The following is a 19,292-nucleotide window of genomic DNA, read 5'->3' on the forward strand; positions in this document are numbered from 1 at the left end:
ATCGCGGTCATGGCGGCATGTATTTCGACTTTGGCACCGTCCGCGATGGGCTCAAACCGGAAGACGGCAAAGGCAGCAGCAGTCGCGGCTGCAACATGGCTGGTTCTGACGACTGCCTCGGGTGTCCATGCCTCGTTCTGCTCGCCCGGGCTCGGCTACGACGCCGCCACGGACAGCTGCGTCGAATGCCGTGCCGGAAGCTGGTCAGACGGTTCCACAGCCTTATGTCAGCGCCCCGTCAAATGCACGACGGGAGAAGGCCCGAAGGCCGGCGCTACATCGTCTACAGACTGCATGACGTGCCCAGCCGGATACTACAGCGACCGCGATGACGAAACTCCTTGTGAAGTCATTCAGTGCAGCCCTGGTTACTTTAGCAATGCTGTCGGCGCAACCGACGCCACAGATACATGCAAACCATGCCCTGCCAGCACGTATTCGACGGGCCTCAACGACGTGTGCCACGACTGCCCCCTTGGACAGTTTAGTCTCGCTGGCAACGGTGCGTGCAGCCCGCTGGAATGCCCCTTGAATTCCAAACCCGTCGAACACGCAACCAACTCGACTGATTGCTTCCCTTGTGACTATGGAACGTTTTCAGCCGGGGGTACCAGTGATTGTGCACCGATGCAATGCCCACGGGGCACAGAGCCCAGGACAAACCCAACATCTACTTCGGACTGCCGCCCGTGCGACTTGGGCAAGTTTTCGACCGGTGGTTCGGCGGTGTGCGAGCCCACGACGTGTCTTCCTGGGTTTGTCGCGATTGAATTGGCTTGGGATGGCGTGGATAGCTGCAAGCGCTGCGAGGCTGGGTACGACGTTGCGCATCTCGTGACGACGCAACGTGACACTCGCATGTAGATGGGTCTCTCCAGGCGGAGTCGCAACGACTTGCACGCAGTGCGGCAGCGGAACGTACGCGACAGCCGACTCGATTTGCGCTCCGGCCAAGTGCGTGCCAGGCTACTTTGCGCCTTCCGGGTCGTCCAGCGACACAGCCAACTGCATGGCGTGCGACATCGGGACGTATTCCACCGGCGATGGCGCTGTTTGCGAGCCCGTGTCGTGTCCCGCTGGGACGGAACCCCACGCATTCGCCACACACGTCCAGGATTGTTCAGGTTGCGCACGCGGGTACTATTCCCCGGGGGGTACGGCCACCTGCCAGCCTGCCACGTGCCCGAAAGGCACGGAAGCCATCGACCACGCTGGAGGTCCCACCGAGTGCACCAAGTGCCCCAAAGCGACAAATTCCCGAGGAAACGCCGGGTTGTGCATGAGCCCCCCATGTGACCCTGGCTTTGAGCCGAACGATGATGGCGACACTTGTTCGATTTGTCCAGCGGGCCATTTTTCGCCTGGCAAAGGGACGCCGTGCCACGAGTCCATGTGCCCCCCCAGCACAGAGAGTCTCGATGGCGCATCGGATCCTGTCTCCAACTGTGTGGCATGCGATATTGGTTTTATCTCGGACGGCGGCAGCGATCTCTGCTCGCCATGCCCGGCTGGCACGTACACGCTGAAGAACATGACGACGTGCGAACCGACGACGTGTGCGATTGGCTTCGAACCCAAGTCGCCCCCGATGCACGCGTTTGACTGTGTCGAGTGCCTCGATGGCCATTACAGCGCAGGCGGCAACGCCACCTGCAACCAGGCCACGTGTCCCGCTGGGAGCGCCACCGTCGACCACGCCGGGACCCCCACGGACTGCAAGCTTTGCCCTGCTGGCACGTTCTCTAGCGGGGGCAATGCCACATGCAAAGATGCCGCTTGTCTTCCCGGCTATGGCACCCCCGCCGGGTCGTCCACTGGGGAAGCATGTGCCCCGTGTGGACCAGGGCACTACAGCTTCGGAGGAGCGTTTCCCTGCACCCCCACGACGTGTCTTCCGGGCTCGAGCTCGAATGACACGACGGCGTCCCATCCATCGCAAACATGCGCTGTGTGTGCCGTCGGCTTCTATTCGCCCGGCGGCAACGCATCGTGCCAGCCCATGCAGTGCCAGCGGGGCTTCACCGGAAAACCCAACGCAGTCGATCCCGTAGCGGATTGCGAGTCGTGCGCCGACGGTCAATCGTCGGACGGCAAGTCGAGTCCGTGTGTTACATGCGCCCGCGGATTCTTCGCGGCGGCAGGTCAAGCCGAATGCAAACCAGCAACGTGCGCGGCCGGATGGGAGGCGAACGAAGGGGCGATTCACGCGGCCGACTGCACGGGGTGCCCTTTGGGGACGTATGCAAACGGCGGGTCGGCGCTCTGTGCGCCGGTGTTGTGTCCTGCCGGTTCGTTCGCGCCGGAACAAACCAACACGTGCGCGCTGTGCCGCGAGGGAAGCTACTCGACGGCCGACGCGGCTGTGTGCAAACCCGCGCTGTGTCCACCTGGCCAGGCCACGCAGGAAGGGGCGACGTCGCCGATGGATTGCCACGATTGCCCCGTGGGAACGTTCGGGCTCGGCCAAAACCAACCGTGCAAACCGACAACGTGTCCGCCGGGGTATGCGTCGTCGACGACTGGCATCCACTTGGAAAAGGGGAGCTGCAAGCTGTGCCCGCTTGGCTGGTACAGCGCTGGCGGGAGTGACCAGTGCGCTCCAGGACAATGCGCCCCCGGATGGTTCCTTCCGGAAGGCAAGGGCAATTGCACCATGTGCCCTGCTGGCCAGTTTGGGCTTGGAGGTGACAAGCAGTGCGAAGACACGACGTGTCCACCGGGCACAGCGTCCCCGAGCGGCGCGACCACCGCCACCGGTCAATGTGCTCCGTGCGCGGCGGGGTTTTACAGTCCTGGAGGAACCACGGCATGTGCTCCGTGCACGTGCGAGCCTGGCTCGGGCTCGTCTGAAGGTAAGCCAAGCGGTCCGCGTGCCGTAATGTGGTTGTTCGTGTTGCAACTTTATGTTTGATAGGGGCGACCTCGCCTCGCGGCTCGTGCACGGTTTGTGAAAGCGGGTACTTTTCGCCAGGATCGAGCCACCCTTGCATCGCTACGACTTGCGCTCCAGGGACTGCCTCACCCGCCAAAGGAGCTGTCAGTGCGAGAGACACATGCACGGTGTGCCCGGCGGGGCAATTCGGCCTCGGGGCGGCGTTCCAATGCGCCAACACAACATGTGCCCATGGAACGTCCGCGCTGGCAGGCGCCGTCGATCCGTTGTTAAACTGTACGATTTGCGGGGCCGGGACGTATTGCGAAGGCGGTGGAAGCGTATCCAAGGCGACGAGCTGCCTGCCTGGGTATGCATCGCCCGCTCAAGCCGACACTCCCGACGGGTCGTGCGCGATTTGCCCCCAAGGTTCGTTCAGTCCTGGCGGCGCTGCGCAGTGCCAGCCAACAACTTGTTCACCAGGTATAATCCTTCGTGCACTTGCCGTCGAAGCCAACTATCCTGGGCTAACCCTTGTCAAATAGGCACGTCGGCTCCTGCTGGAGCCAAGGATGCAGTTGCCGACTGCGTCCTCTGTGACGCTGGAACGTACTCTCCTGGCGGAACCAGCGCATGCGCAGGTCCGACAACGTGCCTGCCTGGCTTCGCCTCGTCAAAGGGCGCCAACTCGACGAACGGGTCGTGTGTTCAATGTGGCGCTGGCCAATTCAGCGCTGGTGGAGGCGCTCCATGCGCGAAAACGTTGTGTTTGCGAGGCAGTGGGTCGCCTGCCGGGGCAATTTCAGCTACGGGAAGCTGTAAAGAGTGCGAACCGGGCCATTTTTCTCCAGGAGGGGGCTTCGACTGCGCGCCGATGGCTTGTCCACCTGGCTGGGCTTCCAACGTCACGGGCGCATATCGAAGCGTACACAAGTGCGACGTTTGTCCTGCCGGGCATTTCTCCCCCGGCGGGAGTGTCCAATGCAAGCCGACGAGCTGCCTCCCTGGCTACAGCTCCCCTGCGGTAAGACGATGCCGACACACCACGTCATCCTTCGGCACCACGTTCTAAAGATGCCATCACGGTCATCAGGGCTCGGACGTCGAAGTGGACCAGTGCGCTCCATGTACGGCAGGGTACGTTTCCAAAGGCGGCTCAAGCCAGTGCGAGGCCGCAACGTGTAAAGCTGGACATGCCACGCCGCCCGCCGCCGGCTCGGATGGAAAGACTGGTGGGTGCGTGCAATGCGCAGCTGGCTACCACTCGTCAGGAGGCGCAACGAGGTGCATTGCTTGCACGTGCCCTGCCGGATCGACATGTCTGTCCCCGGACTCGGCCGCGTGTTCTACATGCCCCGACGGCACCACGACGTCGCGCCTGCTCGGCGGTTGCGTCAAGAAGCCTCTCGACAACGATCAGTATGTGGACGTCGTGCTGAGTGTCGACGGGTACTCGCCCCCGTATTTCAATCAGCAAGTCGTCAACTCGTTCCGCGACGGACTGTTGGCATTCCTCAACACGGACGATTCCTCGGCCAAGGTAAGTCCATCGCGTTGGTGTCCCTACCGTCGTGAAAGGCTCATGCAACCACCAGGTGACGACCGTCGAGCCACGAGCGATTGTCGTGAACTCGAAGGCACCGGCGTCGGACTTGGGCAGCAGTCTTGTGACGCTGCGCCTCGCTGTGGCTACGCTGGGCAACATCTACACCACCCTTGAGGCATGATCCATGCGCTTCCATGTACTCGACGCGATGCTCAACGTTGTTTCGTAGTCACTCACCACGACCGAGCCATCGTCCGTGGCAAAATCCATTCAACTCGCTGGTCTCGTCCGCGTGCGCAACGTTCAAGTTGAATCCGTGCAGCTCTTCCAGCACGGCGATGAAGTATGATCACGTTCTGTTCCGACCTTTTTCACGACGACGAGTGTGTAGACGAGCAGGTGCATCAGGCCAGCGGTGTCGTCGTCTCAATCCTCCGACAGCGAAACAACACCGCTCGTCTCGAACGCGAACAAGATCCCTGGCGGCGCGTCGCCGCCCGTCGGCTCCACCACCATCACCTCGGTCGCTGCACCGCGCATTCCCATGGCCGCGTTTGACTTGCTCGGCACGATGGTCCTGTGGGGTTTGCACGGCCTCTTTGATTCCATAATTGTTTAAACCCATATCCTGTATATTATAATAAGTATACACTTTGAAATCAAATACGTCCACTCGAATTCGATTGGTGCCGCCGACATGATGCAGTTGCATTTCCGCCATGTCCGCCAAGGTCGACACGAAGCCCCAAGTGATCGTCGTACTTGAGAACGCTTCGCTCGAGACAGTCAAGACGACGCGCGGGTACCAGCTCCTCAACTGCGATGACCACAAGGGCATTCACAAAAAACACAACAAGGACCCGTCGGCGTCGCGGCCAGACATTTTGCACCAAGAATTGATGGCGCTGCTCGACAGTCCGCTCAACAAAGCCGGTCATCTCAAGGTACATACGTTTCTGACGACATCAACTACACGTGGACGCCAACATCTTGGCATGCACAGGTGTTCATTCGCAGTGCCAAGGGCGTACTCATTCAAGTGAGCTCCCAAATGCGCATTCCCCGCACGTACAAGCGTTTTGCGGGGCTCATGGGTACGTTCGCACGCTGTCGGTTGTCGTAGTTGACATTGCGTTAGTGCAATTGCTCCATGCGCTCAAGATCCGATCGTCCGATGGCAAGACGACGTTGTTGAAGGTAATCCAGAACCCCGTCGACGCGCACTTTCCCCCAAACTGCAAAAAATATGGTACATGTCGTCGTTCCGTCCATCGCTTCTTATCCTGTCCACCAGGCTGCTCCGTCACCGGCGACCTCGTCGATCCTTGGGAGTTTGCGGCAGAGCTTCCCAAAGAACCTGTCGTGTTTGTACTCGGCGCCATGGCGCACGGCCACATTACCAAAGAAATGTGCCCATACGTTCGTCTTGATTCGTCCATGTCATTCCATTGTCACACACACTTCCTCCGTAGGTGGACGAAATGATCTCGCTGTCCGAGTACCCGGTTCGTCTTGCTCGCCGTGCTGCTTTGTCCTGATCTGTCGCGGTAGATGAGTGGAGCGCAGGCAATCAGTCGCCTGCTCAACGCGTTCGAGCGAAACTATGGTATTTTGTAGTCCTTGCCATGATAATCCCAACGCAGACGACCAAAACCGTGAGTTGTTGGCCCATACAGTGTGCGCACGATGCGCGATCGAGGCGATTACAGCTCCCGCCGCGTCGTCGACGTGGCCGGCGGCATTTGGTTTACTTCAAACGACGACGTCATCGAGTTGCGTCCACTGTCGCCCCCAGCATTCAACTCGCGGGTCTGCTGCTTTGCTTTCGCCGACGCCTTGAGCGACTTGAACCAGGATTCGTATCGTTGCAGCTGCACGTCCTGCGACCACCGCCATGATCATACGAGCAACATGCACGCGCCATACCTTTTGACGACTGGCTTCCTTTTCAGCTGCCAATTCGTCCCGCAAGATCTGCAAATCTGCTTCCATCTTGCTTTCCAACGCTTCCCTACACGGCGCGTGTTCAGGCATGCCGTTTTCTAGACTCGGACGTACATCGACTGCCTCGACGTGTCGTGGCTGCGCTGGCTCTGGTTGGTCGCATCCTGGCGCCACCACTCCTCCAGTGCTCGCTTGAGCACGGCGAACTAAATGCTTTCGTTAGTGCCCTTCGCACGGACACGACGGTGGCTTGCCTTTTGATGGTACTCGGCCTTGAACTCGTCCATGGCATGCACGAGCCGCTTGTTCTCCTCGCGCAGCCGCGCCATCGACTCGGTGTCCTGCGCCATACCGCCTAAGAAGGGCGCTTCGATGGACTGTACCTGAATGAGCCTGGCGTTTTCACTCCCGAGCGTCTTGATTGTGTGCATCAACCGATTCGCCTCAAACTTCTGGTGCGCCAACGCCGTCCGTAGCTGGTCAATCTCGACGTCCATGGAGCCGTCGGACGATGTCGTTCGCTGGAATGGACAAACCTGTGAATGCGTGCAGGGAAATGGAGCGCCATCGTCTACCTCGGCAGAAGCAGGCGATGCGGACGGCTGATGCATGGCCTTCTCTGGAGTGGTGAGCGCGTGATCTATATCGTGGCGTGAGCTATATGCAGACCATGGCTGCAATTTACCCACCAAAGCTTCTCCGGCTCCCCTGCTTTTCCATTAACCTACAAAATGTTCGTGGTGGGTCAACCGAGCACAGGGAGATATGACAAAGAGTACATTTCGCGCTGGTTCTTCATGCGGTGGGCAGCAGCCGCCTTGAGCGTCGCGCCGCCGTCAACTCGATGGGCCGCCAATGACGACGACGGTGCTTTTCCCAGAGAAGCCTTCGGCAACAAACAGAACGAGTCGCCCAAATCCGAACTCAAGTGCTGCTTCATGAGATGTTGTTGCTGTGGCATACTTTGATGAGAATTCTGGGCATGGTGGTGCGGCTGCGAGGGATGGCCTCGCGATGCAGATGGTCCGAGGCCCAGCTCCTTGAGCCGTTCATAAAGCTCCTCCATTTCCGACGCAGCTGTTCGAAGGGAGAGGCTCTTGTCGTCGTCTGCGTGTGTCGTTGCGGTGGACGTGGTGTTTGGGTCATTGGTCGGCGGCATAAGATCAAATGGTCCGTACCGCTCGGAAGGTGTCGGTGTTGCCGTGGTGGTTACGATGTGGGAGGGACCCACAGCTGCTGCAGTGGTAGCAGCGTGCGGGCTCTGATTCATCGTCAGCGTCCGATGCCACCGCATTGCGCGCTGCTCGTGGTTGTCCGCAATGAGCTTTAATGCTGCACGTGTCTTTTTGTCTTCTTGACGTACTGAGTCCATCGCGCGAAGATAACTGCTGCTGGCAAGTCGCTCCAACTGCTCGGCCCTCCGCAACTACGAATTCAAGTTCCAGACACAGCGGTAAGGAGACACTCCCATGCATATAGACATGGCAGTCCTACGCACATTTCCGGCCTGGGCGCACTCTTCCGCCTCCAGGGCATACTCGTGGCCCATAAATGCCGCCGACCGATCGAATGAACCGGCAGCATCGCTTCGCAGGGCCGTTTTCATCATCCTGTGAAAACGCAATTTGTTCACGCGATTTGAAGAATTTGGAGATCATCACTCTCGCTGCGTAAATAATTCTTGGTACATTGCATACAAACATCAAGTCAGATGCTTCCCATCAATTTAAAATATTTTCTATATTTTAAACATTCGAAAGGATTTTAAATTGTGCCATTGCCAACTGCGTCAAAGGCTGCGGCCTGCTCGAGGCTCGAACACAGACAGCACGAGCACTTGCACGACGTAGCTTAATGCGTCAGGCTCGCTACGCGCTGCAACTAAGCTAGGCAACGCCCTCTCAAGCGCAACGCTCCGAAGCGGCGAGCCAGTACAACGCCAACGTGGCCCCGGCATTCAAGTCGGAGCCTCCTCGGTGTAGCACTTGGACGCAGGCGTTCGCTGGCACGTCGACCACATGAGCAATGTCGACGGTATCCACGGCCTTGTTTCCAGGGGACGCCATGACTGCGACGCCGTTGAGAAACAGCACGATTGCGTTGTGTCCATGGCGGTGATCAAACTGACCGCGGACAGAGATGCAATACTTTCCAGGGTGGACCATCATCACGGCGTCCATGAGGGTCGTCAACGCGAACTGGGATGGATCAAGCCATCCACTGACGGTCCACGTCAAGAACGTGTCGCGGGGCACTTTGGCTTTCGACGTAACAACGACCGAGATCGGAGACGTCGGCGACGCGAGTGCGCGGTGGAGGACGTGGTTTTCCCGCTCCAGTTTATCTACGGTGGCTTGCAAGACGGCGATGGGCGCCACTGCCGATCGCACGAACCGAAATGTGTACGTGGATTCGAGGGCGGAGCCACGGTCGATGGTTAGCACGATGGCCGGCTCGTTCGAGCCGTTCCATTCCAGATCCAACTCGCCCACCTTCTCCACGGTTGGCAGCGGCTCTCGTCGACTGCACTTGAGCGCCGCCTGGACAAAAGCGACATGTCATCCAGGCAGGCAGTCACGATCGAGACTGTGTGACGGCTTACTGCTAGTGCATGGATCACGCTCGAGTTGTCCCAAACAAACACGATGCCCGTCGCAGCGACGGCAGTGTCCTGCACCGTGCATTCCCTACCCACGTCATGAAGCACTTCGCATGCAACCAGCGAGCCACACCATTTCGCATCAGTGTTGGCACACCGCAGCCACAATTGCAACGGCATGTTGCCGCGGACAGTGGCCATCGTGACGTCGAACGGCCCGGCCTGGGACCCGAAGCGGACGTCCGTGAACTCGGTAAACTCGAGGTGGCGCAGCGGGCTTTGCGTCATCGGTCGACAGCAAATAAGTGTGCACAACATCCCGTTGCTGCCATCCTCCTGTGTGCCAGCGCCTGGTCCCAAAATCACCAGTGCAAGCATGGTCGCGTTGGCCACTTAACCGACTCGATCGTTTGCAACGGGACGGTGGCGACCACCAAATGCCTCGTCACTCGAGGCGGCCATGCGATGCCCTATGGCAAGCGCGGCATGCACGATAGACCGCCATCTCGTCCGTCGACTGCTGCATCATGCATCCCGTGGAGATGTTTCCGCACGACCGCAGCCACTTGGATGGCGGTGGGCCGGTTGGCCGGGTCGATGGCGAGACACTGGAGCGCGAGGTCCTTGATCCATGTCGGGCACTGGGCCGTGAGCGCGGGGTGGATGTCGCCATGCATGACCATGCTCATGATGGCCGTGTCGACCAGTGGTTTGCCTACGCACAAACGAATCGTTTGGGAGGGGGAGCATGCCACCGACAAACCTTTTCCGTTTGTCAGGTTGGTGTAGGGGATCTCGTGCGAGTCGAGCTCGGTCACGACCATCCCAAACGAGTACATGTCGGCGGCGACCGTGTAGTCGTTTTCTTTGAGGATCTCGGGGGCCTCGAACGAGCGCTGGGACATGACCGGGCGACCGAGCCCAACGCACCATCCATCGATACGTGCCGACGCCAATCGTCATCGTGTCGCTGGTGGCCTCCCGCGACGCCCCAAAGTCGGTGAGTTTCGTGCCCTGGAAACGCAGCAAGTCAGCGCATGCGGTCGCGGCACCACACATGACTTTGGTGGAATCGACGAGCACGTTTCGCGACTTGAGGTCCCGGTGGATGATGTCGAGCGAATGGAGGTAGACAAGGCCTTCGACGATCGCCAGCATGCACGCGATCTTTTCACGGAAACGCCGTCGACGGGTCCGTCGGCGGCTTGGTTTGGTCCAGCCCTTGTTTCAAGTCGCCCCTGTCCATCCACTCGACAACCATTTCCAGCGCCGCGGGCGTCGCCCAACTCGCGCCGATCGTGTGGGCAATATATGGACTGGTCAACCTGGAAACACGTGAGCACGCACCGCGGCGCCTGGCACCCGCACTTGACCGTGCGCGTGATTTCATCAACGAGGCATTGCACATCGCTTGCCGCGCGTTTGCCTGGCAGCATGCACTTGACTGCGACGGGGTCGCCTACCCATGCCACGTTGACGGCGCCGCGAGTCATCACGATCGTCATACGTTTGTACTCGCCGTACCACACTTCGCCGTACGCACCCCGGGCAACCACGTGGCTCTTGCGCAGCTTGGACTCATCGAGTCGAACGAGCGCCAAGTCCTGCGGCGCTGTCAACGCCGCCGTCGCATGACAGAACGTACGTCCATGTGAATGGGAAGCGGCGCAACGGACCCGCGCAGCACGTTGGGCGTGCTCGACGTTAAAGTCGGCGGTCGCACCGAACGACCTACGTTGGACGGGTTGCCATGGCGACATTTGTCATGGCCTCGCACTCTTTGCTTGTCCACTGGGTCGAACGGCCGCTGGTGTCGCGATGCCTGCACATGGACGTGATGCGGTGCCTGGATTGACATGCATGGCGCGCGGACCTTTTCGTCGACGCACGGCGCTGACGCCGCGTGTAGATAAACCAGGCGGCGACTCCCAGCACAAACCCGTCGCCGATCGCGAGCGCAACCATCCAGCCGAACTGGGGCGGGACCGACGACGTGGACCCGCCGCCGTCCGAGGCGGACGGGTCTACCAACAAGCGCACGCGGCTCGCCGTTTAGTTGCGTTCTCGGCGCATCGATGCGAGGGCCGACCGACCTGGAATCACGCAAATCGTGTCGCGTTTGAAAAAGCGTGGGGCGTTGGGCAGTCGACACGTCGCGGACACGTCGATCGCGCTGACGCGGAACATCGTGAGCGAGTCCAGCGCTCGAAAGGACGACTCGTCGACAAGGAACGTCGTCAAGACGGCTCCACCAAAGTCTCTGCATGAGACCGCGGATGACGGTGAAGCACGGTGGCATATTCCGCACAACGTACAACGACGTCAACGCGGGCGACAGCCGGACGTTGGCAAACGAAGTGAGCGCGGGGTTGCCTCGGAATGCCAGCGCTTTCGCACGGCGAAAGTCGACGTTTGCAATGCTCGTGAGTTGGTTGTTGGATGCGTCGCTACCGCACCAAGTCAGGGAATGTACTACACAGGTTGGGAAACACACGGACAAGTCGGACAGGGACGCGTATGGGATGGAGGGCGGAAGGTCGGTTAGGCCGTTGTTCTCGATAGACCTGGGCAAGCATCCATCCATTTCAGCGTAAGCACTGGTCGTCAGCGTCGAGTGCCGCCACGTACAGCGCCGACAGCGACGATGGAAACGTGGCTCGGGCAAACGAGATGCCGCGGTTACTGACGATGCGCCTACAGCGCGCGTATCAACTGAACGTTATTCAAGGGAGATCCGAGCGCACAATTGGATGGCGTCGCCAAGCGTCGTGTTGGTGAGGTCGCCGACCAACTTGATGTTGGCAGAGGAATATTGACTGGCGTCATTCGTTCGTGGCAGAGTCGAGCGAGTGGGTCATGTAGCCAACGTACAAAATGGTGTTGGCGAGAAGCGGAAGCTCCGCAAGGTAATCGGCCGGACCTGTACCCCCCGGCAACGTGTTTGTTTATGCAGCATGATGCGGAAGGATGGTGGGGGTACCACGAACGACGAGGATGTCGGCGGATGTGATCGGGTCCTTGATCACGTTGTGACGAGTGTACGACACGAGCTCCTACGCTCGTTCGTACAGATCTAATCTCCACATCATGGAGGTTGCAGCAAAAGCTGCTCGAACCAACCTTGCAATTGCCATCGACAATGCACAGGGCAGCATCGGGCTGGACGCAGTACGATCGACAAATCGTGGTTCTGTAGGCCGCGTACGGGCACGGCGCTGCGGCGGAGGTCGCGCCAAGGACCAAAACCGACATCTTCAGAGCTGTGAAAACCTATGCGATGCATTTGAATCGACGGAGCGCGGCACGGTGGCGTTCGTCACCGTGAGCCGTCGAAGCACGGCCATCGTCCCGGTGAAAAGATGAAACGACGCGCGGTTTGATTGGTCCATCCAAGTCAACTCAATTTTGTAGGTTACTCAATTGAGAATGGAAACACCTTTGAAATTCTATATGTCGGCCCGGTTTGATTCAATTCTTGGCGCGAAGATGTCGTGGCCGCGCCGCAACGACGCCAAGGTCGACGACGGCGGCAAAAAGACGACCGCCGCGTGGCCAACGAAGCGAGAAATACCAACCGACTTGAGTGGGAAGGCTGGGGTCGCATGGCCTCGACGAGAAACGAAGAAAACGGACCCTGTCCAGGCTCATCAAGCCAAACAAGATGAAGCGCGGCTCCTGCAAATGTTTGAGAAACGAAAACAACTCAAGAAGAAACGAAAGCTCGAGTCGCTGCAACAAGACGTACGTGCAAAAGCGGATCTTGTGGAGCAAGATGAGAAAAAGCACACCGCCACGACGGCTCTGAATGACGAGTCATCTCCTGCTCAAGAACATTGGAACGGGGCCGTGACCGCATTGGCAGATAAATGCGCGCTCGCCATCGCGACATCAGCGCCAGCTCCACTGGACAGCAGTCGTACGCATGTAGTTCCTTCACAAAGCCATGCACTCGTCCAGTCTGCAATTCGTCCGAGGCGTCCCGTCGACAGCTCGCTTCCCTCACAACTGACAACTCCTACACCCGAGGCAATGCCGTCCCAATCGCTCAAAACTCTTGAGTGGAAGGTAGCACCACTCGCAGCTGGCAAAATGGATGCCGATTTGAGTGCGTGGAAAGAGTTTGCGAAGAAGGAAGTCCATCGCGAACGAGGGTCGACCTCTGTCAGCGACAACTTTGTCCGACTGACCATGCGGAAACGCGTGCGAGGGAGCACGGGAAAGGCCAAGAAGCGACCGCAGTACCTCCATTCCACCATGTACAACCAAGTCGACGAGGAAGGAGTGTCCAGCTCGACGCACAAGCAGGCCGACGCCGCCGACGCCAAAGACCCGATGGTGTATGACGGCATCGATATTGTCGAGGAGTGTCTTGCACACCCGAGCAGCCCTCCTCCTTCGTTGCCATCTTCCTTCACGCAGTCAGCTGACGATGACTCGATTCCATTGCCTTGTTGCGCCCACGGCATCCCGTGCCACCGCCTCATCGTGACCAAGAAAACCAAGAACCATGGTCGTGCATTCTTTGCATGCACACGGCGCATGGATGAAGGGCGATGCGACTTTTTCCTCTGGGAACAGAACCACCCGACCGCCGTGACACGGGCGTGGTGGACGCCGACGGACGTCGTCCCGCCGATTCCTCGATTCGAATCGGCGCTCGACTCGCTCCGCGTCATGTTTGGTCATGCTGATTTCAAACCTGGCCAGCAGTGGGCCGTGGACCGCCTCCTGCAAGACCCCCACGGTCGATCCAAGTCGCTTCTGGTGCTTCCAACCGGGGCGGGCAAGTCGCTGTGCTATCAACTGCCCGCGCTGTATCTACCGGGGCTCACGCTGGTGATATCGCCACTTGTGTCGCTCATGCACGACCAGCTATCGAAGCTGCCCGCGCCACTGCAAGGCCGCGCCGCGTCGTTGTCGTCGATGCAATTCAAAACCGACCAAGCGCGGGTCGTCAAAGCGGTGGTCGAGAATCAGCTCAAACTGTTGTTTGTGTCGCCGGAGCGGGTCGTGACCGCCGGGTTTGCCAGCCTCCTCGCGCGCATCCACGTGAGCGTCGTCTGCATCGACGAAGCGCACTGCGTGAGTGAATGGTCGCACAACTTTCGTCCGGCGTTCCTGCGGCTCGGTCGCGTGATCGATCGCGCGACCAAAGTGCTCGCCCTCACCGCGACCGCGTCGGTTCCAGTGACGCACGACATTGTTCGCATCTTGGACGTGCCGCCGGACGGGATCCATCGATGCCGTGCATACCGCGCCAACTTGCAACTTCGCGTCCTGCGCGTCGAGCACGATGACGATCGATACGATGCCCTGCGAAAGCTGCTCGTGACGGCGCCGTTGAACAAAGGCAGCGTCATCGTGTACGTCCACTCGCAGTATGCTGCCACCCAAGTCGCGGCCCTGCTCTCGTCCGAAGCCAGCGTCCACGCCCGCGCGTATCATGCAGCGCTGCCTGCGCATGTCAAAGACAAGGTACCTCTGCACACCACCACAGCAAACACGGCCATGGCGAACGGCATGCTTTGGTCGAGTCGCCTGTTGACGTCGCTGTGCGTTCTCGCGTAGGTTCAAAACGGGTTTGCCGCCGGCAAGATCCGCGTTGTGGTGGCCACGATTGCGTTTGGGATGGGCATCGACAAGGCCAACGTGCGAGGCGTTGTGCATTACCACATGCCGAGCAGCATGGAGCACTACGTCCAGCACATTGGTCGAGCCGGGCGCGACGGCAAGAAATCCACGTGTGTGCTGCTCTTGATCGCGTCCGACTTGATTCGGTTCCACTCGCTCGCGCACGCGGACGGGCTCTCGATGCCGCAGGTCCATGGGTTGATGCGCACGCTGTTTCGCCACCATACGTCGTCGCCCACACGGAGCGTGACGCACCCGATCGCGGCGCTCGAACACGAATTCGACATGAAGGCGTCGGTCGTGGAAACGGTGCTGACCACCCTCGACCTCCAACGCGTCGTCGAGCTCTTCCCGTCGCTGTACGCTACGTGCACGATCACCGTGCGCCACCATCAACTGGCCAAGTGGAAGCTCGAGGCCATGTGCGCCAACATTTCGTCGATAGCTCACGTCACGACCGTGCAAGACGGGTACTTGACTACAACCACGTACGTCTGGAACACGGTCGAGTATGCGCACCGGTTTGGTCTGGGCGACTCGGCGGTCGTCTTTATGGACCTCCGGCGGCTCCAGCAGCTCGGCATCGTGCACTACACCTTGTCCGAGTATGCCATTCACTACCGCGTGCTCGGCCCTCCCTTGCTGCCGACGCAGCTGGACCACCTCGCGCATACGATTTACACGCACCATCGTACGCAAGAAGCGCGACATGTCAAGCGGGTGGAAGCGTTGTACAATGCCCTTGCAGCGGCATGGTCCCAGCGACACAAGCCGCTGCACACTCGCGCCCACAAACGTGCATCTCCTCGATGGGCGGATGACGAAAGTGACTCGGACAACAACGGTCCCCGCGACGTCGGCTCGATCGATGCCACCGACCATCTGAACGCGGCGATCGAAGCGTATTTTGAAGCCACCTCGACAGACGAGCGACCCGGTGTTGAAGACCAAACGGCGGCGTGGCTGAAAGCCCCGCTGACCCAACCCGACACTTTGAGCATCGAGGCAGCCACAACCACCCTGCTCCACGACGACCGAATCCGGGCGAGCATCGTGCCGGCGCAAAGTATTACGCGAATCCTGCATGGACTGACGAGCCCTCGATTTCCTTCGCAGGACTGGCGGGAGAACCCGCTGTGGGGGAAATTCAGCTCGCTACCATTTCCCAAAGTCCGCGCGGTGGTGCATGACGTGGTGACTGAGCACAAGAACCAAGCCGTCGATGGCCACGTCGAGAAAAACGTAAACGAGTGACGGACAAACGAGAGAGTGTGCTTTTCATGACGGTCAAGTCGATGCGTGGGTCGAAGCGCCAGTCCGTCGCGTACGCCGTTGCGCGCTGAGTTCTTGAACCCACGACTGCACCAGCGGCGTTTGGAACTTGCCGTCGGTACTTGTGAAGAACTGGTCCAAGTGCAGGTTGTCTTGCGCTGCCATGGAAAGCAGCGTTGGTAGAATCGAGACCATGCCATGCAAGCGTGAATGTACCCGTTTCGTACTCGTCGGCTTGCAAAATCATTTCAAATTTGTCAATGTCCTTGACGAGCTTGGCTTCGTCGGTCGCTGCGTCCTCGTATTCGTGCCACAGCTCCTTGATTTCGAGCGCTGCAACGCGTAAGGACGGGGAGCAAGGCAGCATTCAGTGGCGATATACCTGCTTGAGAGTGTCCGAGCTTGTGGCAGATTTCGTTGATCGCGTTCTGCGGCAAGTGAGGGACACCAACGACTAGCCGTGACAATGTACCAGTTCGAGACGATGCTTTTCTGCATTCGATACGCCTGCACGTGCGCACACGTCGAATGAGTTGACATGCATCACCATGCAAATGTGCTGTGGAGAGATACCATCGTGAGGAGTGATGTCGCCGACGTACGATTCGGCCAAGTCATGGACGATGGCCATCTTGATACATCTACTATCGACGTCCGGGCCATCGCGTGTGCTGTTCTTCCAGTCTCGATGGATGCATGACTACTTACCGCGTTTTGTCCACGGACGAATCCCCGTCAAGCAGCAGCGTGCACATAGCCATTCGATACATATGATCGGCGACAGACTCCGGGCCGTTCACTTTATGGTTGACCCATCCCGTGCGTTTCAAGCGCTACATACGCACGTGATGGACCACCACCTCAACACTTCTCCTTCGCATCTCGTACCTTTAGCTGTCCGCAGATCCTGAGGAACTCGACGGCACTCGTCGCTGTGATTCCTCGCGTCGTCATGCCGACGCAGCCACTCCTCGAGTGCTGGTTTTCCATCAAATGGTCCGGATAAAGACCTCATCCGGTTACGAACCTGTATCTTGTAAAAAAAGGCATCGGCGGCGGTGATGGTGCGGGTGCAGATCAGCAAGAACAATGGGTTCCTCGAGTACAAGGAGGTAGAAGTCGACGTCCCCATCGGGGACAATGAAGGCATGGTGTCTGTCGACGAAGTCAAGCTCCGGTGGGCCCATGCCATTTACGCCGAAGAGGACTTGTTCACTTTGGAAGGGGCACATGAAATCAAGCTGTATCATATGCCACTTGGTCATGACGTGGACTCGATTGAGCCGAGCCAGTTGCAAGCATGGATATCCACGTCGATGTCTCAATGGGTCTTGGACATCTTTGCCCGCCCACTGATCACATCTGCGATTGGAAGCGCCATCAACATCGACACAACGACTGCAGACAGGTAGGCCGGTGTATCCTTTGCATCCAACAGCCCCGCATTAGACTCGTACACCGTTGTAGTCCACGTCTCGTCATCACGCGGGCCAACGCTACTCCCTCGAAAGCGGCACTTACGTCGTCGCGAGCGCATGTTCCGCGTTGTGATCCGCACTGGCACGTTGGCACCTGGTACGTTCAATCTTTTGTGGCTCGTTGGCCGCATGACACAGTCCCAGGGTTCCACAGCTCAACACATCGCGGTCGGACCGACGCGATAGCAGCAGTGCATCGACGTCGTTCATCGGTGGAATCATCGGGACGGCGAGGGGCCACGTCCAGAACGAGTACGAAGATATCCTCCAGACGACCTTTCGTGCACAGGAGACCCTGCGCAAGTTCGCAGGCATTGGGAAACCCGTCACTACGCACAGCGTCCAGACAACGTTGCTTCCTCTGGCCATGGTTTGCTTGACTACGCGATGCACGTCGCTCATGCATGCAGCAGGCGTGCCCAAGTGCCATCTCTCGCCATGGGCCGCACGTGCTCTACCAAGGCGTGTACAACCTCATGGAGACCGAGCTCCAACGAGGATTTGTTCAAGCCGTGCGGATCTGGTTTAGCTTTGACAACGAACAGACCGTCGAGGTAGACCTGCATGTTGTCCGCGGGATGTTTTGCTCGTTGGGGTCCCCGCTCGGTGACTGGCAGCGCACTGTGCTCTCATGCTGTGAGTGTTGCGGTAGGTGACGAAACGAAATGGGAGTTTGGGCTTGAAGCCTGTGCGCCAACAAGACGGATGGATCGTTGTCCAGGCCGTTCCTGGGTCGCCATGTGCCTTGGCCGGAATGCCGGACGAAGAAGTGTTCCTGACCCATGTCAATGGCGTCGACGTGTCGCCGCCGCAATGCCCCGCCAGCTCGGACAAACCGCGGCAGACGAATGGAACGGTGAGCTGGGCTGGAAACGTCGTACCGCTTGTCGAGCCCTGCGAAGTCTGCATCTTCACGTACTTTTAGCAATAAACATAATACGAGTTTCCATCTTCGAGTCGTTTGATGGCTCAGGTGCTCTGCCGCCTGCCGATTCCCACCGCCAACACGTTGCACACATCCATCTACAGACGGTGCCAGCCGCATTGGCGCACGATGCGTTCCAGCCGTTGGTGCAACCGCAAACCCCCTCCCATGAGCACTCAACAGGACCAGTGTACGTGTGTTGGGCAATTAGTCGGTGCCAAAGCTCTCTCGGATCTGCTTGGTCACGGTGTCCATGCTAATGTTCGCATTGACTTCGACGAGCTTGCCTTGGCGAGCGTAGAAATCAATCACAGGCTGCGTCTGCTTGTGAAACGCTTCGAGGCGCGCGCCCAACGTCGCAACGTTGTCGTCCTTGCGCTGGATCAAGGGCTCGCCCGTGATGTCGTCGATGTCTGCCACCTTTGGTGGGTTGAACTTGACGTGGTAGCTGCGGCCGCTGGCGGGGTGGATTCGACGTCCCGAGATGCGTTCGACCAAGACTTGGTCCGGGATGTTGAAGTTCACTACCTTGTCCACTTGCGTATTAGACGACGCGAGCATTTCGTCCAACTTCTCGGCTTGGACAACCGTGCGTGGAAACCCATCGAGAATGAACCCGCGGCGGCATTCCGGGCTCTTGATGGCGTCCTTGATGATCCCGATCACGATTTCGTCCGTGACCAGCGCGCCGGATTCCATGGCGGCCTTGGCCTTCTTGCCCATTTCAGTGCCTTCACGGACGGCCGCGCGAAGCATGTCGCCCGTGGCCAAGTGGCACAAGCAATATTCGTCCTTGACAATCGGGCTTTGAGTGCCCTTGCCGCAGCCAGGCGGGCCGATGAACACGGTGCGGCGCTCCTTCTTGCCAGCACATTCCAGGCGCGTTTCCAGTTCCGCCAACAGGGCCTTCGTCGGGATCGCTGCGAGAGACATCGGCGATGTGTTGCGGCGTGTACGCGTCAACTCGCAAAATTCGGATTGACTGGCTTGGGATGTTATCATTGACCTCACATGGAGGACCTTCC

General features: G+C 59.1%; 10 protein-coding genes across 14 annotated transcripts; 4 read left to right on the forward strand and 6 right to left on the reverse strand.

The window, feature by feature from the left end:
* Nucleotides 1–45: 45 nt before the first annotated feature.
* H310_08311 (hypothetical protein) lies at nucleotides 46–5,037 on the forward strand (the record flags this gene model as incomplete). Its single annotated transcript, XM_008874009.1, has 8 exons — nucleotides 46–815; nucleotides 865–2,852; nucleotides 2,915–3,355; nucleotides 3,418–3,896; nucleotides 3,966–4,412; nucleotides 4,468–4,593; nucleotides 4,648–4,761; nucleotides 4,810–5,037. 8 exons carry the CDS (start codon nucleotides 46–48, stop codon nucleotides 5,035–5,037), a joined length of 4,593 nt encoding a protein of 1,530 aa, XP_008872231.1.
* Nucleotides 5,038–5,128: 91 nt separating this feature from the next.
* On the forward strand, nucleotides 5,129–6,077 carry H310_08312 (hypothetical protein). Its single transcript, XM_008874010.1, has 6 exons — nucleotides 5,129–5,362; nucleotides 5,422–5,512; nucleotides 5,557–5,667; nucleotides 5,713–5,837; nucleotides 5,891–5,923; nucleotides 5,970–6,077. Exons 1-6 carry the CDS (start codon nucleotides 5,138–5,140, stop codon nucleotides 6,033–6,035), a joined length of 651 nt encoding a protein of 216 aa, XP_008872232.1. The 5' UTR covers nucleotides 5,129–5,137; the 3' UTR covers nucleotides 6,036–6,077.
* Nucleotides 5,664–7,996, reverse strand: H310_08313 (hypothetical protein). Of its 4 annotated transcripts, XM_008874012.1 has the most exons (9): nucleotides 7,861–7,996; nucleotides 7,142–7,788; nucleotides 7,052–7,086; nucleotides 6,938–7,002; nucleotides 6,746–6,883; nucleotides 6,617–6,703; nucleotides 6,477–6,568; nucleotides 6,345–6,429; nucleotides 5,664–6,298 (listed from the first exon to the last, which is right to left on the reverse strand). In XM_008874012.1, the coding sequence occupies exons 1-9, from the start codon at nucleotides 7,969–7,971 to the stop codon at nucleotides 6,122–6,124; spliced, it is 1,437 nt and encodes a 478-aa protein (XP_008872234.1). In that variant the 5' UTR covers nucleotides 7,972–7,996; the 3' UTR covers nucleotides 5,664–6,121. The 4 variants fall into 4 exon arrangements, with proteins under 4 accessions (XP_008872234.1, XP_008872233.1, XP_008872236.1 ...); XM_008874011.1 differs by having other exon boundaries at nucleotides 5,664–6,429; XM_008874014.1 differs by having other exon boundaries at nucleotides 6,345–6,568.
* Nucleotides 7,997–8,263: 267 nt separating this feature from the next.
* On the reverse strand, nucleotides 8,264–9,249 carry H310_08314 (hypothetical protein; the record flags this gene model as incomplete). The annotated part of the gene is made up of 3 exons (XM_008874015.1): nucleotides 8,264–8,902; nucleotides 8,965–9,049; nucleotides 9,095–9,249. The coding sequence occupies 3 exons, from the start codon at nucleotides 9,247–9,249 to the stop codon at nucleotides 8,264–8,266; spliced, it is 879 nt and encodes a 292-aa protein (XP_008872237.1).
* A 182-nt stretch (nucleotides 9,250–9,431) lies between these two features.
* On the reverse strand, nucleotides 9,432–10,119 carry H310_08315 (hypothetical protein; the record flags this gene model as incomplete). The annotated part of the gene is made up of 3 exons (XM_008874016.1): nucleotides 9,432–9,676; nucleotides 9,725–9,845; nucleotides 9,892–10,119. The coding sequence occupies 3 exons, from the start codon at nucleotides 10,117–10,119 to the stop codon at nucleotides 9,432–9,434; spliced, it is 594 nt and encodes a 197-aa protein (XP_008872238.1).
* A 13-nt stretch (nucleotides 10,120–10,132) lies between these two features.
* H310_08316 (hypothetical protein) lies at nucleotides 10,133–12,213 on the reverse strand (the record flags this gene model as incomplete). The annotated part of the gene is made up of 14 exons (XM_008874017.1): nucleotides 10,133–10,286; nucleotides 10,330–10,420; nucleotides 10,469–10,565; nucleotides 10,607–10,692; nucleotides 10,739–10,783; nucleotides 10,851–10,985; nucleotides 11,055–11,221; nucleotides 11,277–11,408; nucleotides 11,460–11,525; nucleotides 11,590–11,655; nucleotides 11,706–11,777; nucleotides 11,833–11,881; nucleotides 11,942–12,014; nucleotides 12,082–12,213. 14 exons carry the CDS (start codon nucleotides 12,211–12,213, stop codon nucleotides 10,133–10,135), a joined length of 1,365 nt encoding a protein of 454 aa, XP_008872239.1.
* Nucleotides 12,214–12,435: 222 nt separating this feature from the next.
* On the forward strand, nucleotides 12,436–16,097 carry H310_08317 (hypothetical protein). Its single transcript, XM_008874018.1, has 2 exons — nucleotides 12,436–14,436; nucleotides 14,530–16,097. Exons 1-2 carry the CDS (start codon nucleotides 12,448–12,450, stop codon nucleotides 15,844–15,846), a joined length of 3,306 nt encoding a protein of 1,101 aa, XP_008872240.1. The 5' UTR covers nucleotides 12,436–12,447; the 3' UTR covers nucleotides 15,847–16,097.
* Nucleotides 15,844–16,852, reverse strand: H310_08318 (hypothetical protein). Its single transcript, XM_008874019.1, has 7 exons — nucleotides 16,753–16,852; nucleotides 16,573–16,697; nucleotides 16,438–16,505; nucleotides 16,337–16,371; nucleotides 16,247–16,292; nucleotides 16,081–16,197; nucleotides 15,844–16,022 (listed from the first exon to the last, which is right to left on the reverse strand). The coding sequence occupies exons 1-7, from the start codon at nucleotides 16,816–16,818 to the stop codon at nucleotides 15,880–15,882; spliced, it is 600 nt and encodes a 199-aa protein (XP_008872241.1). The 5' UTR covers nucleotides 16,819–16,852; the 3' UTR covers nucleotides 15,844–15,879.
* Nucleotides 16,853–16,902: 50 nt separating this feature from the next.
* H310_08319 lies at nucleotides 16,903–18,421 on the forward strand. Of its 2 annotated transcripts, XM_008874021.1 has the most exons (5): nucleotides 16,903–17,272; nucleotides 17,332–17,439; nucleotides 17,487–17,712; nucleotides 17,756–17,896; nucleotides 17,995–18,421. In XM_008874021.1, exons 1-5 carry the CDS (start codon nucleotides 16,926–16,928, stop codon nucleotides 18,265–18,267), a joined length of 1,095 nt encoding a protein of 364 aa, XP_008872243.1. In that variant the 5' UTR covers nucleotides 16,903–16,925; the 3' UTR covers nucleotides 18,268–18,421. The 2 variants fall into 2 exon arrangements, with proteins under 2 accessions (XP_008872243.1, XP_008872242.1); XM_008874020.1 differs by having other exon boundaries at nucleotides 17,756–18,421.
* H310_08320 (hypothetical protein) lies at nucleotides 17,979–19,244 on the reverse strand. Its single transcript, XM_008874022.1, has one exon. It carries the CDS (start codon nucleotides 19,198–19,200, stop codon nucleotides 18,475–18,477), a length of 726 nt encoding a protein of 241 aa, XP_008872244.1. The 5' UTR covers nucleotides 19,201–19,244; the 3' UTR covers nucleotides 17,979–18,474.
* Nucleotides 19,245–19,292: the final 48 nt, after the last annotated feature.

This window comes from Aphanomyces invadans (assembly GCF_000520115.1).
Source record: "Aphanomyces invadans strain NJM9701 unplaced genomic scaffold supercont1.17, whole genome shotgun sequence".
Classification (NCBI taxonomy): Eukaryota; Oomycota; class Saprolegniomycetes; order Saprolegniales; family Verrucalvaceae; genus Aphanomyces; species Aphanomyces invadans.

Excerpts from the sequence above, each read along its gene's own strand:
- H310_08319 (XM_008874021.1), top strand. The coding sequence starts at position 16,926 with ATGGTGCGGGTGCAGATCAGCAAGAACAATGGGTTCCTCGAGTACAAG. Across the intron at positions 17,273-17,331 it reads GACACAACGACTGCAGACAG|TCCACGTCTCGTCATCACGC; the intron begins GTAGGCCGGTGT and ends ACACCGTTGTAG. Across the intron at positions 17,897-17,994 it reads ACAACGAACAGACCGTCGAG|GTGACGAAACGAAATGGGAG; the intron begins GTAGACCTGCAT and ends GTGTTGCGGTAG.
- H310_08320 (XM_008874022.1), bottom strand. The coding sequence starts at position 19,200 with ATGTCTCTCGCAGCGATCCCGACGAAGGCCCTGTTGGCGGAACTGGAA.
- H310_08313 (XM_008874012.1), bottom strand. The coding sequence starts at position 7,971 with ATGATGAAAACGGCCCTGCGAAGCGATGCTGCCGGTTCATTCGATCGG. Across the intron at positions 7,789-7,860 it reads AGTGCGCCCAGGCCGGAAAT|TTGCGGAGGGCCGAGCAGTT; the intron begins GTGCGTAGGACT and ends TTGAATTCGTAG. Across the intron at positions 6,704-6,745 it reads AAAACGCCAGGCTCATTCAG|GACACCGAGTCGATGGCGCG; the intron begins GTACAGTCCATC and ends GGTATGGCGCAG.
- H310_08318 (XM_008874019.1), bottom strand. The coding sequence starts at position 16,818 with ATGACGACGCGAGGAATCACAGCGACGAGTGCCGTCGAGTTCCTCAGG. Across the intron at positions 16,698-16,752 it reads GGATCTGCGGACAGCTAAAG|CGCTTGAAACGCACGGGATG; the intron begins GTACGAGATGCG and ends GTGCGTATGTAG. Across the intron at positions 16,023-16,080 it reads AGCCGACGAGTACGAAACGG|CGCAAGACAACCTGCACTTG; the intron begins GTACATTCACGC and ends TTTCCATGGCAG.
- H310_08312 (XM_008874010.1), top strand. The coding sequence starts at position 5,138 with ATGTCCGCCAAGGTCGACACGAAGCCCCAAGTGATCGTCGTACTTGAG. Across the intron at positions 5,513-5,556 it reads GCGTTTTGCGGGGCTCATGG|TGCAATTGCTCCATGCGCTC; the intron begins GTACGTTCGCAC and ends ACATTGCGTTAG. Across the intron at positions 5,838-5,890 it reads CCAAAGAAATGTGCCCATAC|GTGGACGAAATGATCTCGCT; the intron begins GTTCGTCTTGAT and ends CTTCCTCCGTAG.
- H310_08317 (XM_008874018.1), top strand. The coding sequence starts at position 12,448 with ATGTCGTGGCCGCGCCGCAACGACGCCAAGGTCGACGACGGCGGCAAA. Across the intron at positions 14,437-14,529 it reads CTGCGCATGTCAAAGACAAG|GTTCAAAACGGGTTTGCCGC; the intron begins GTACCTCTGCAC and ends GTTCTCGCGTAG.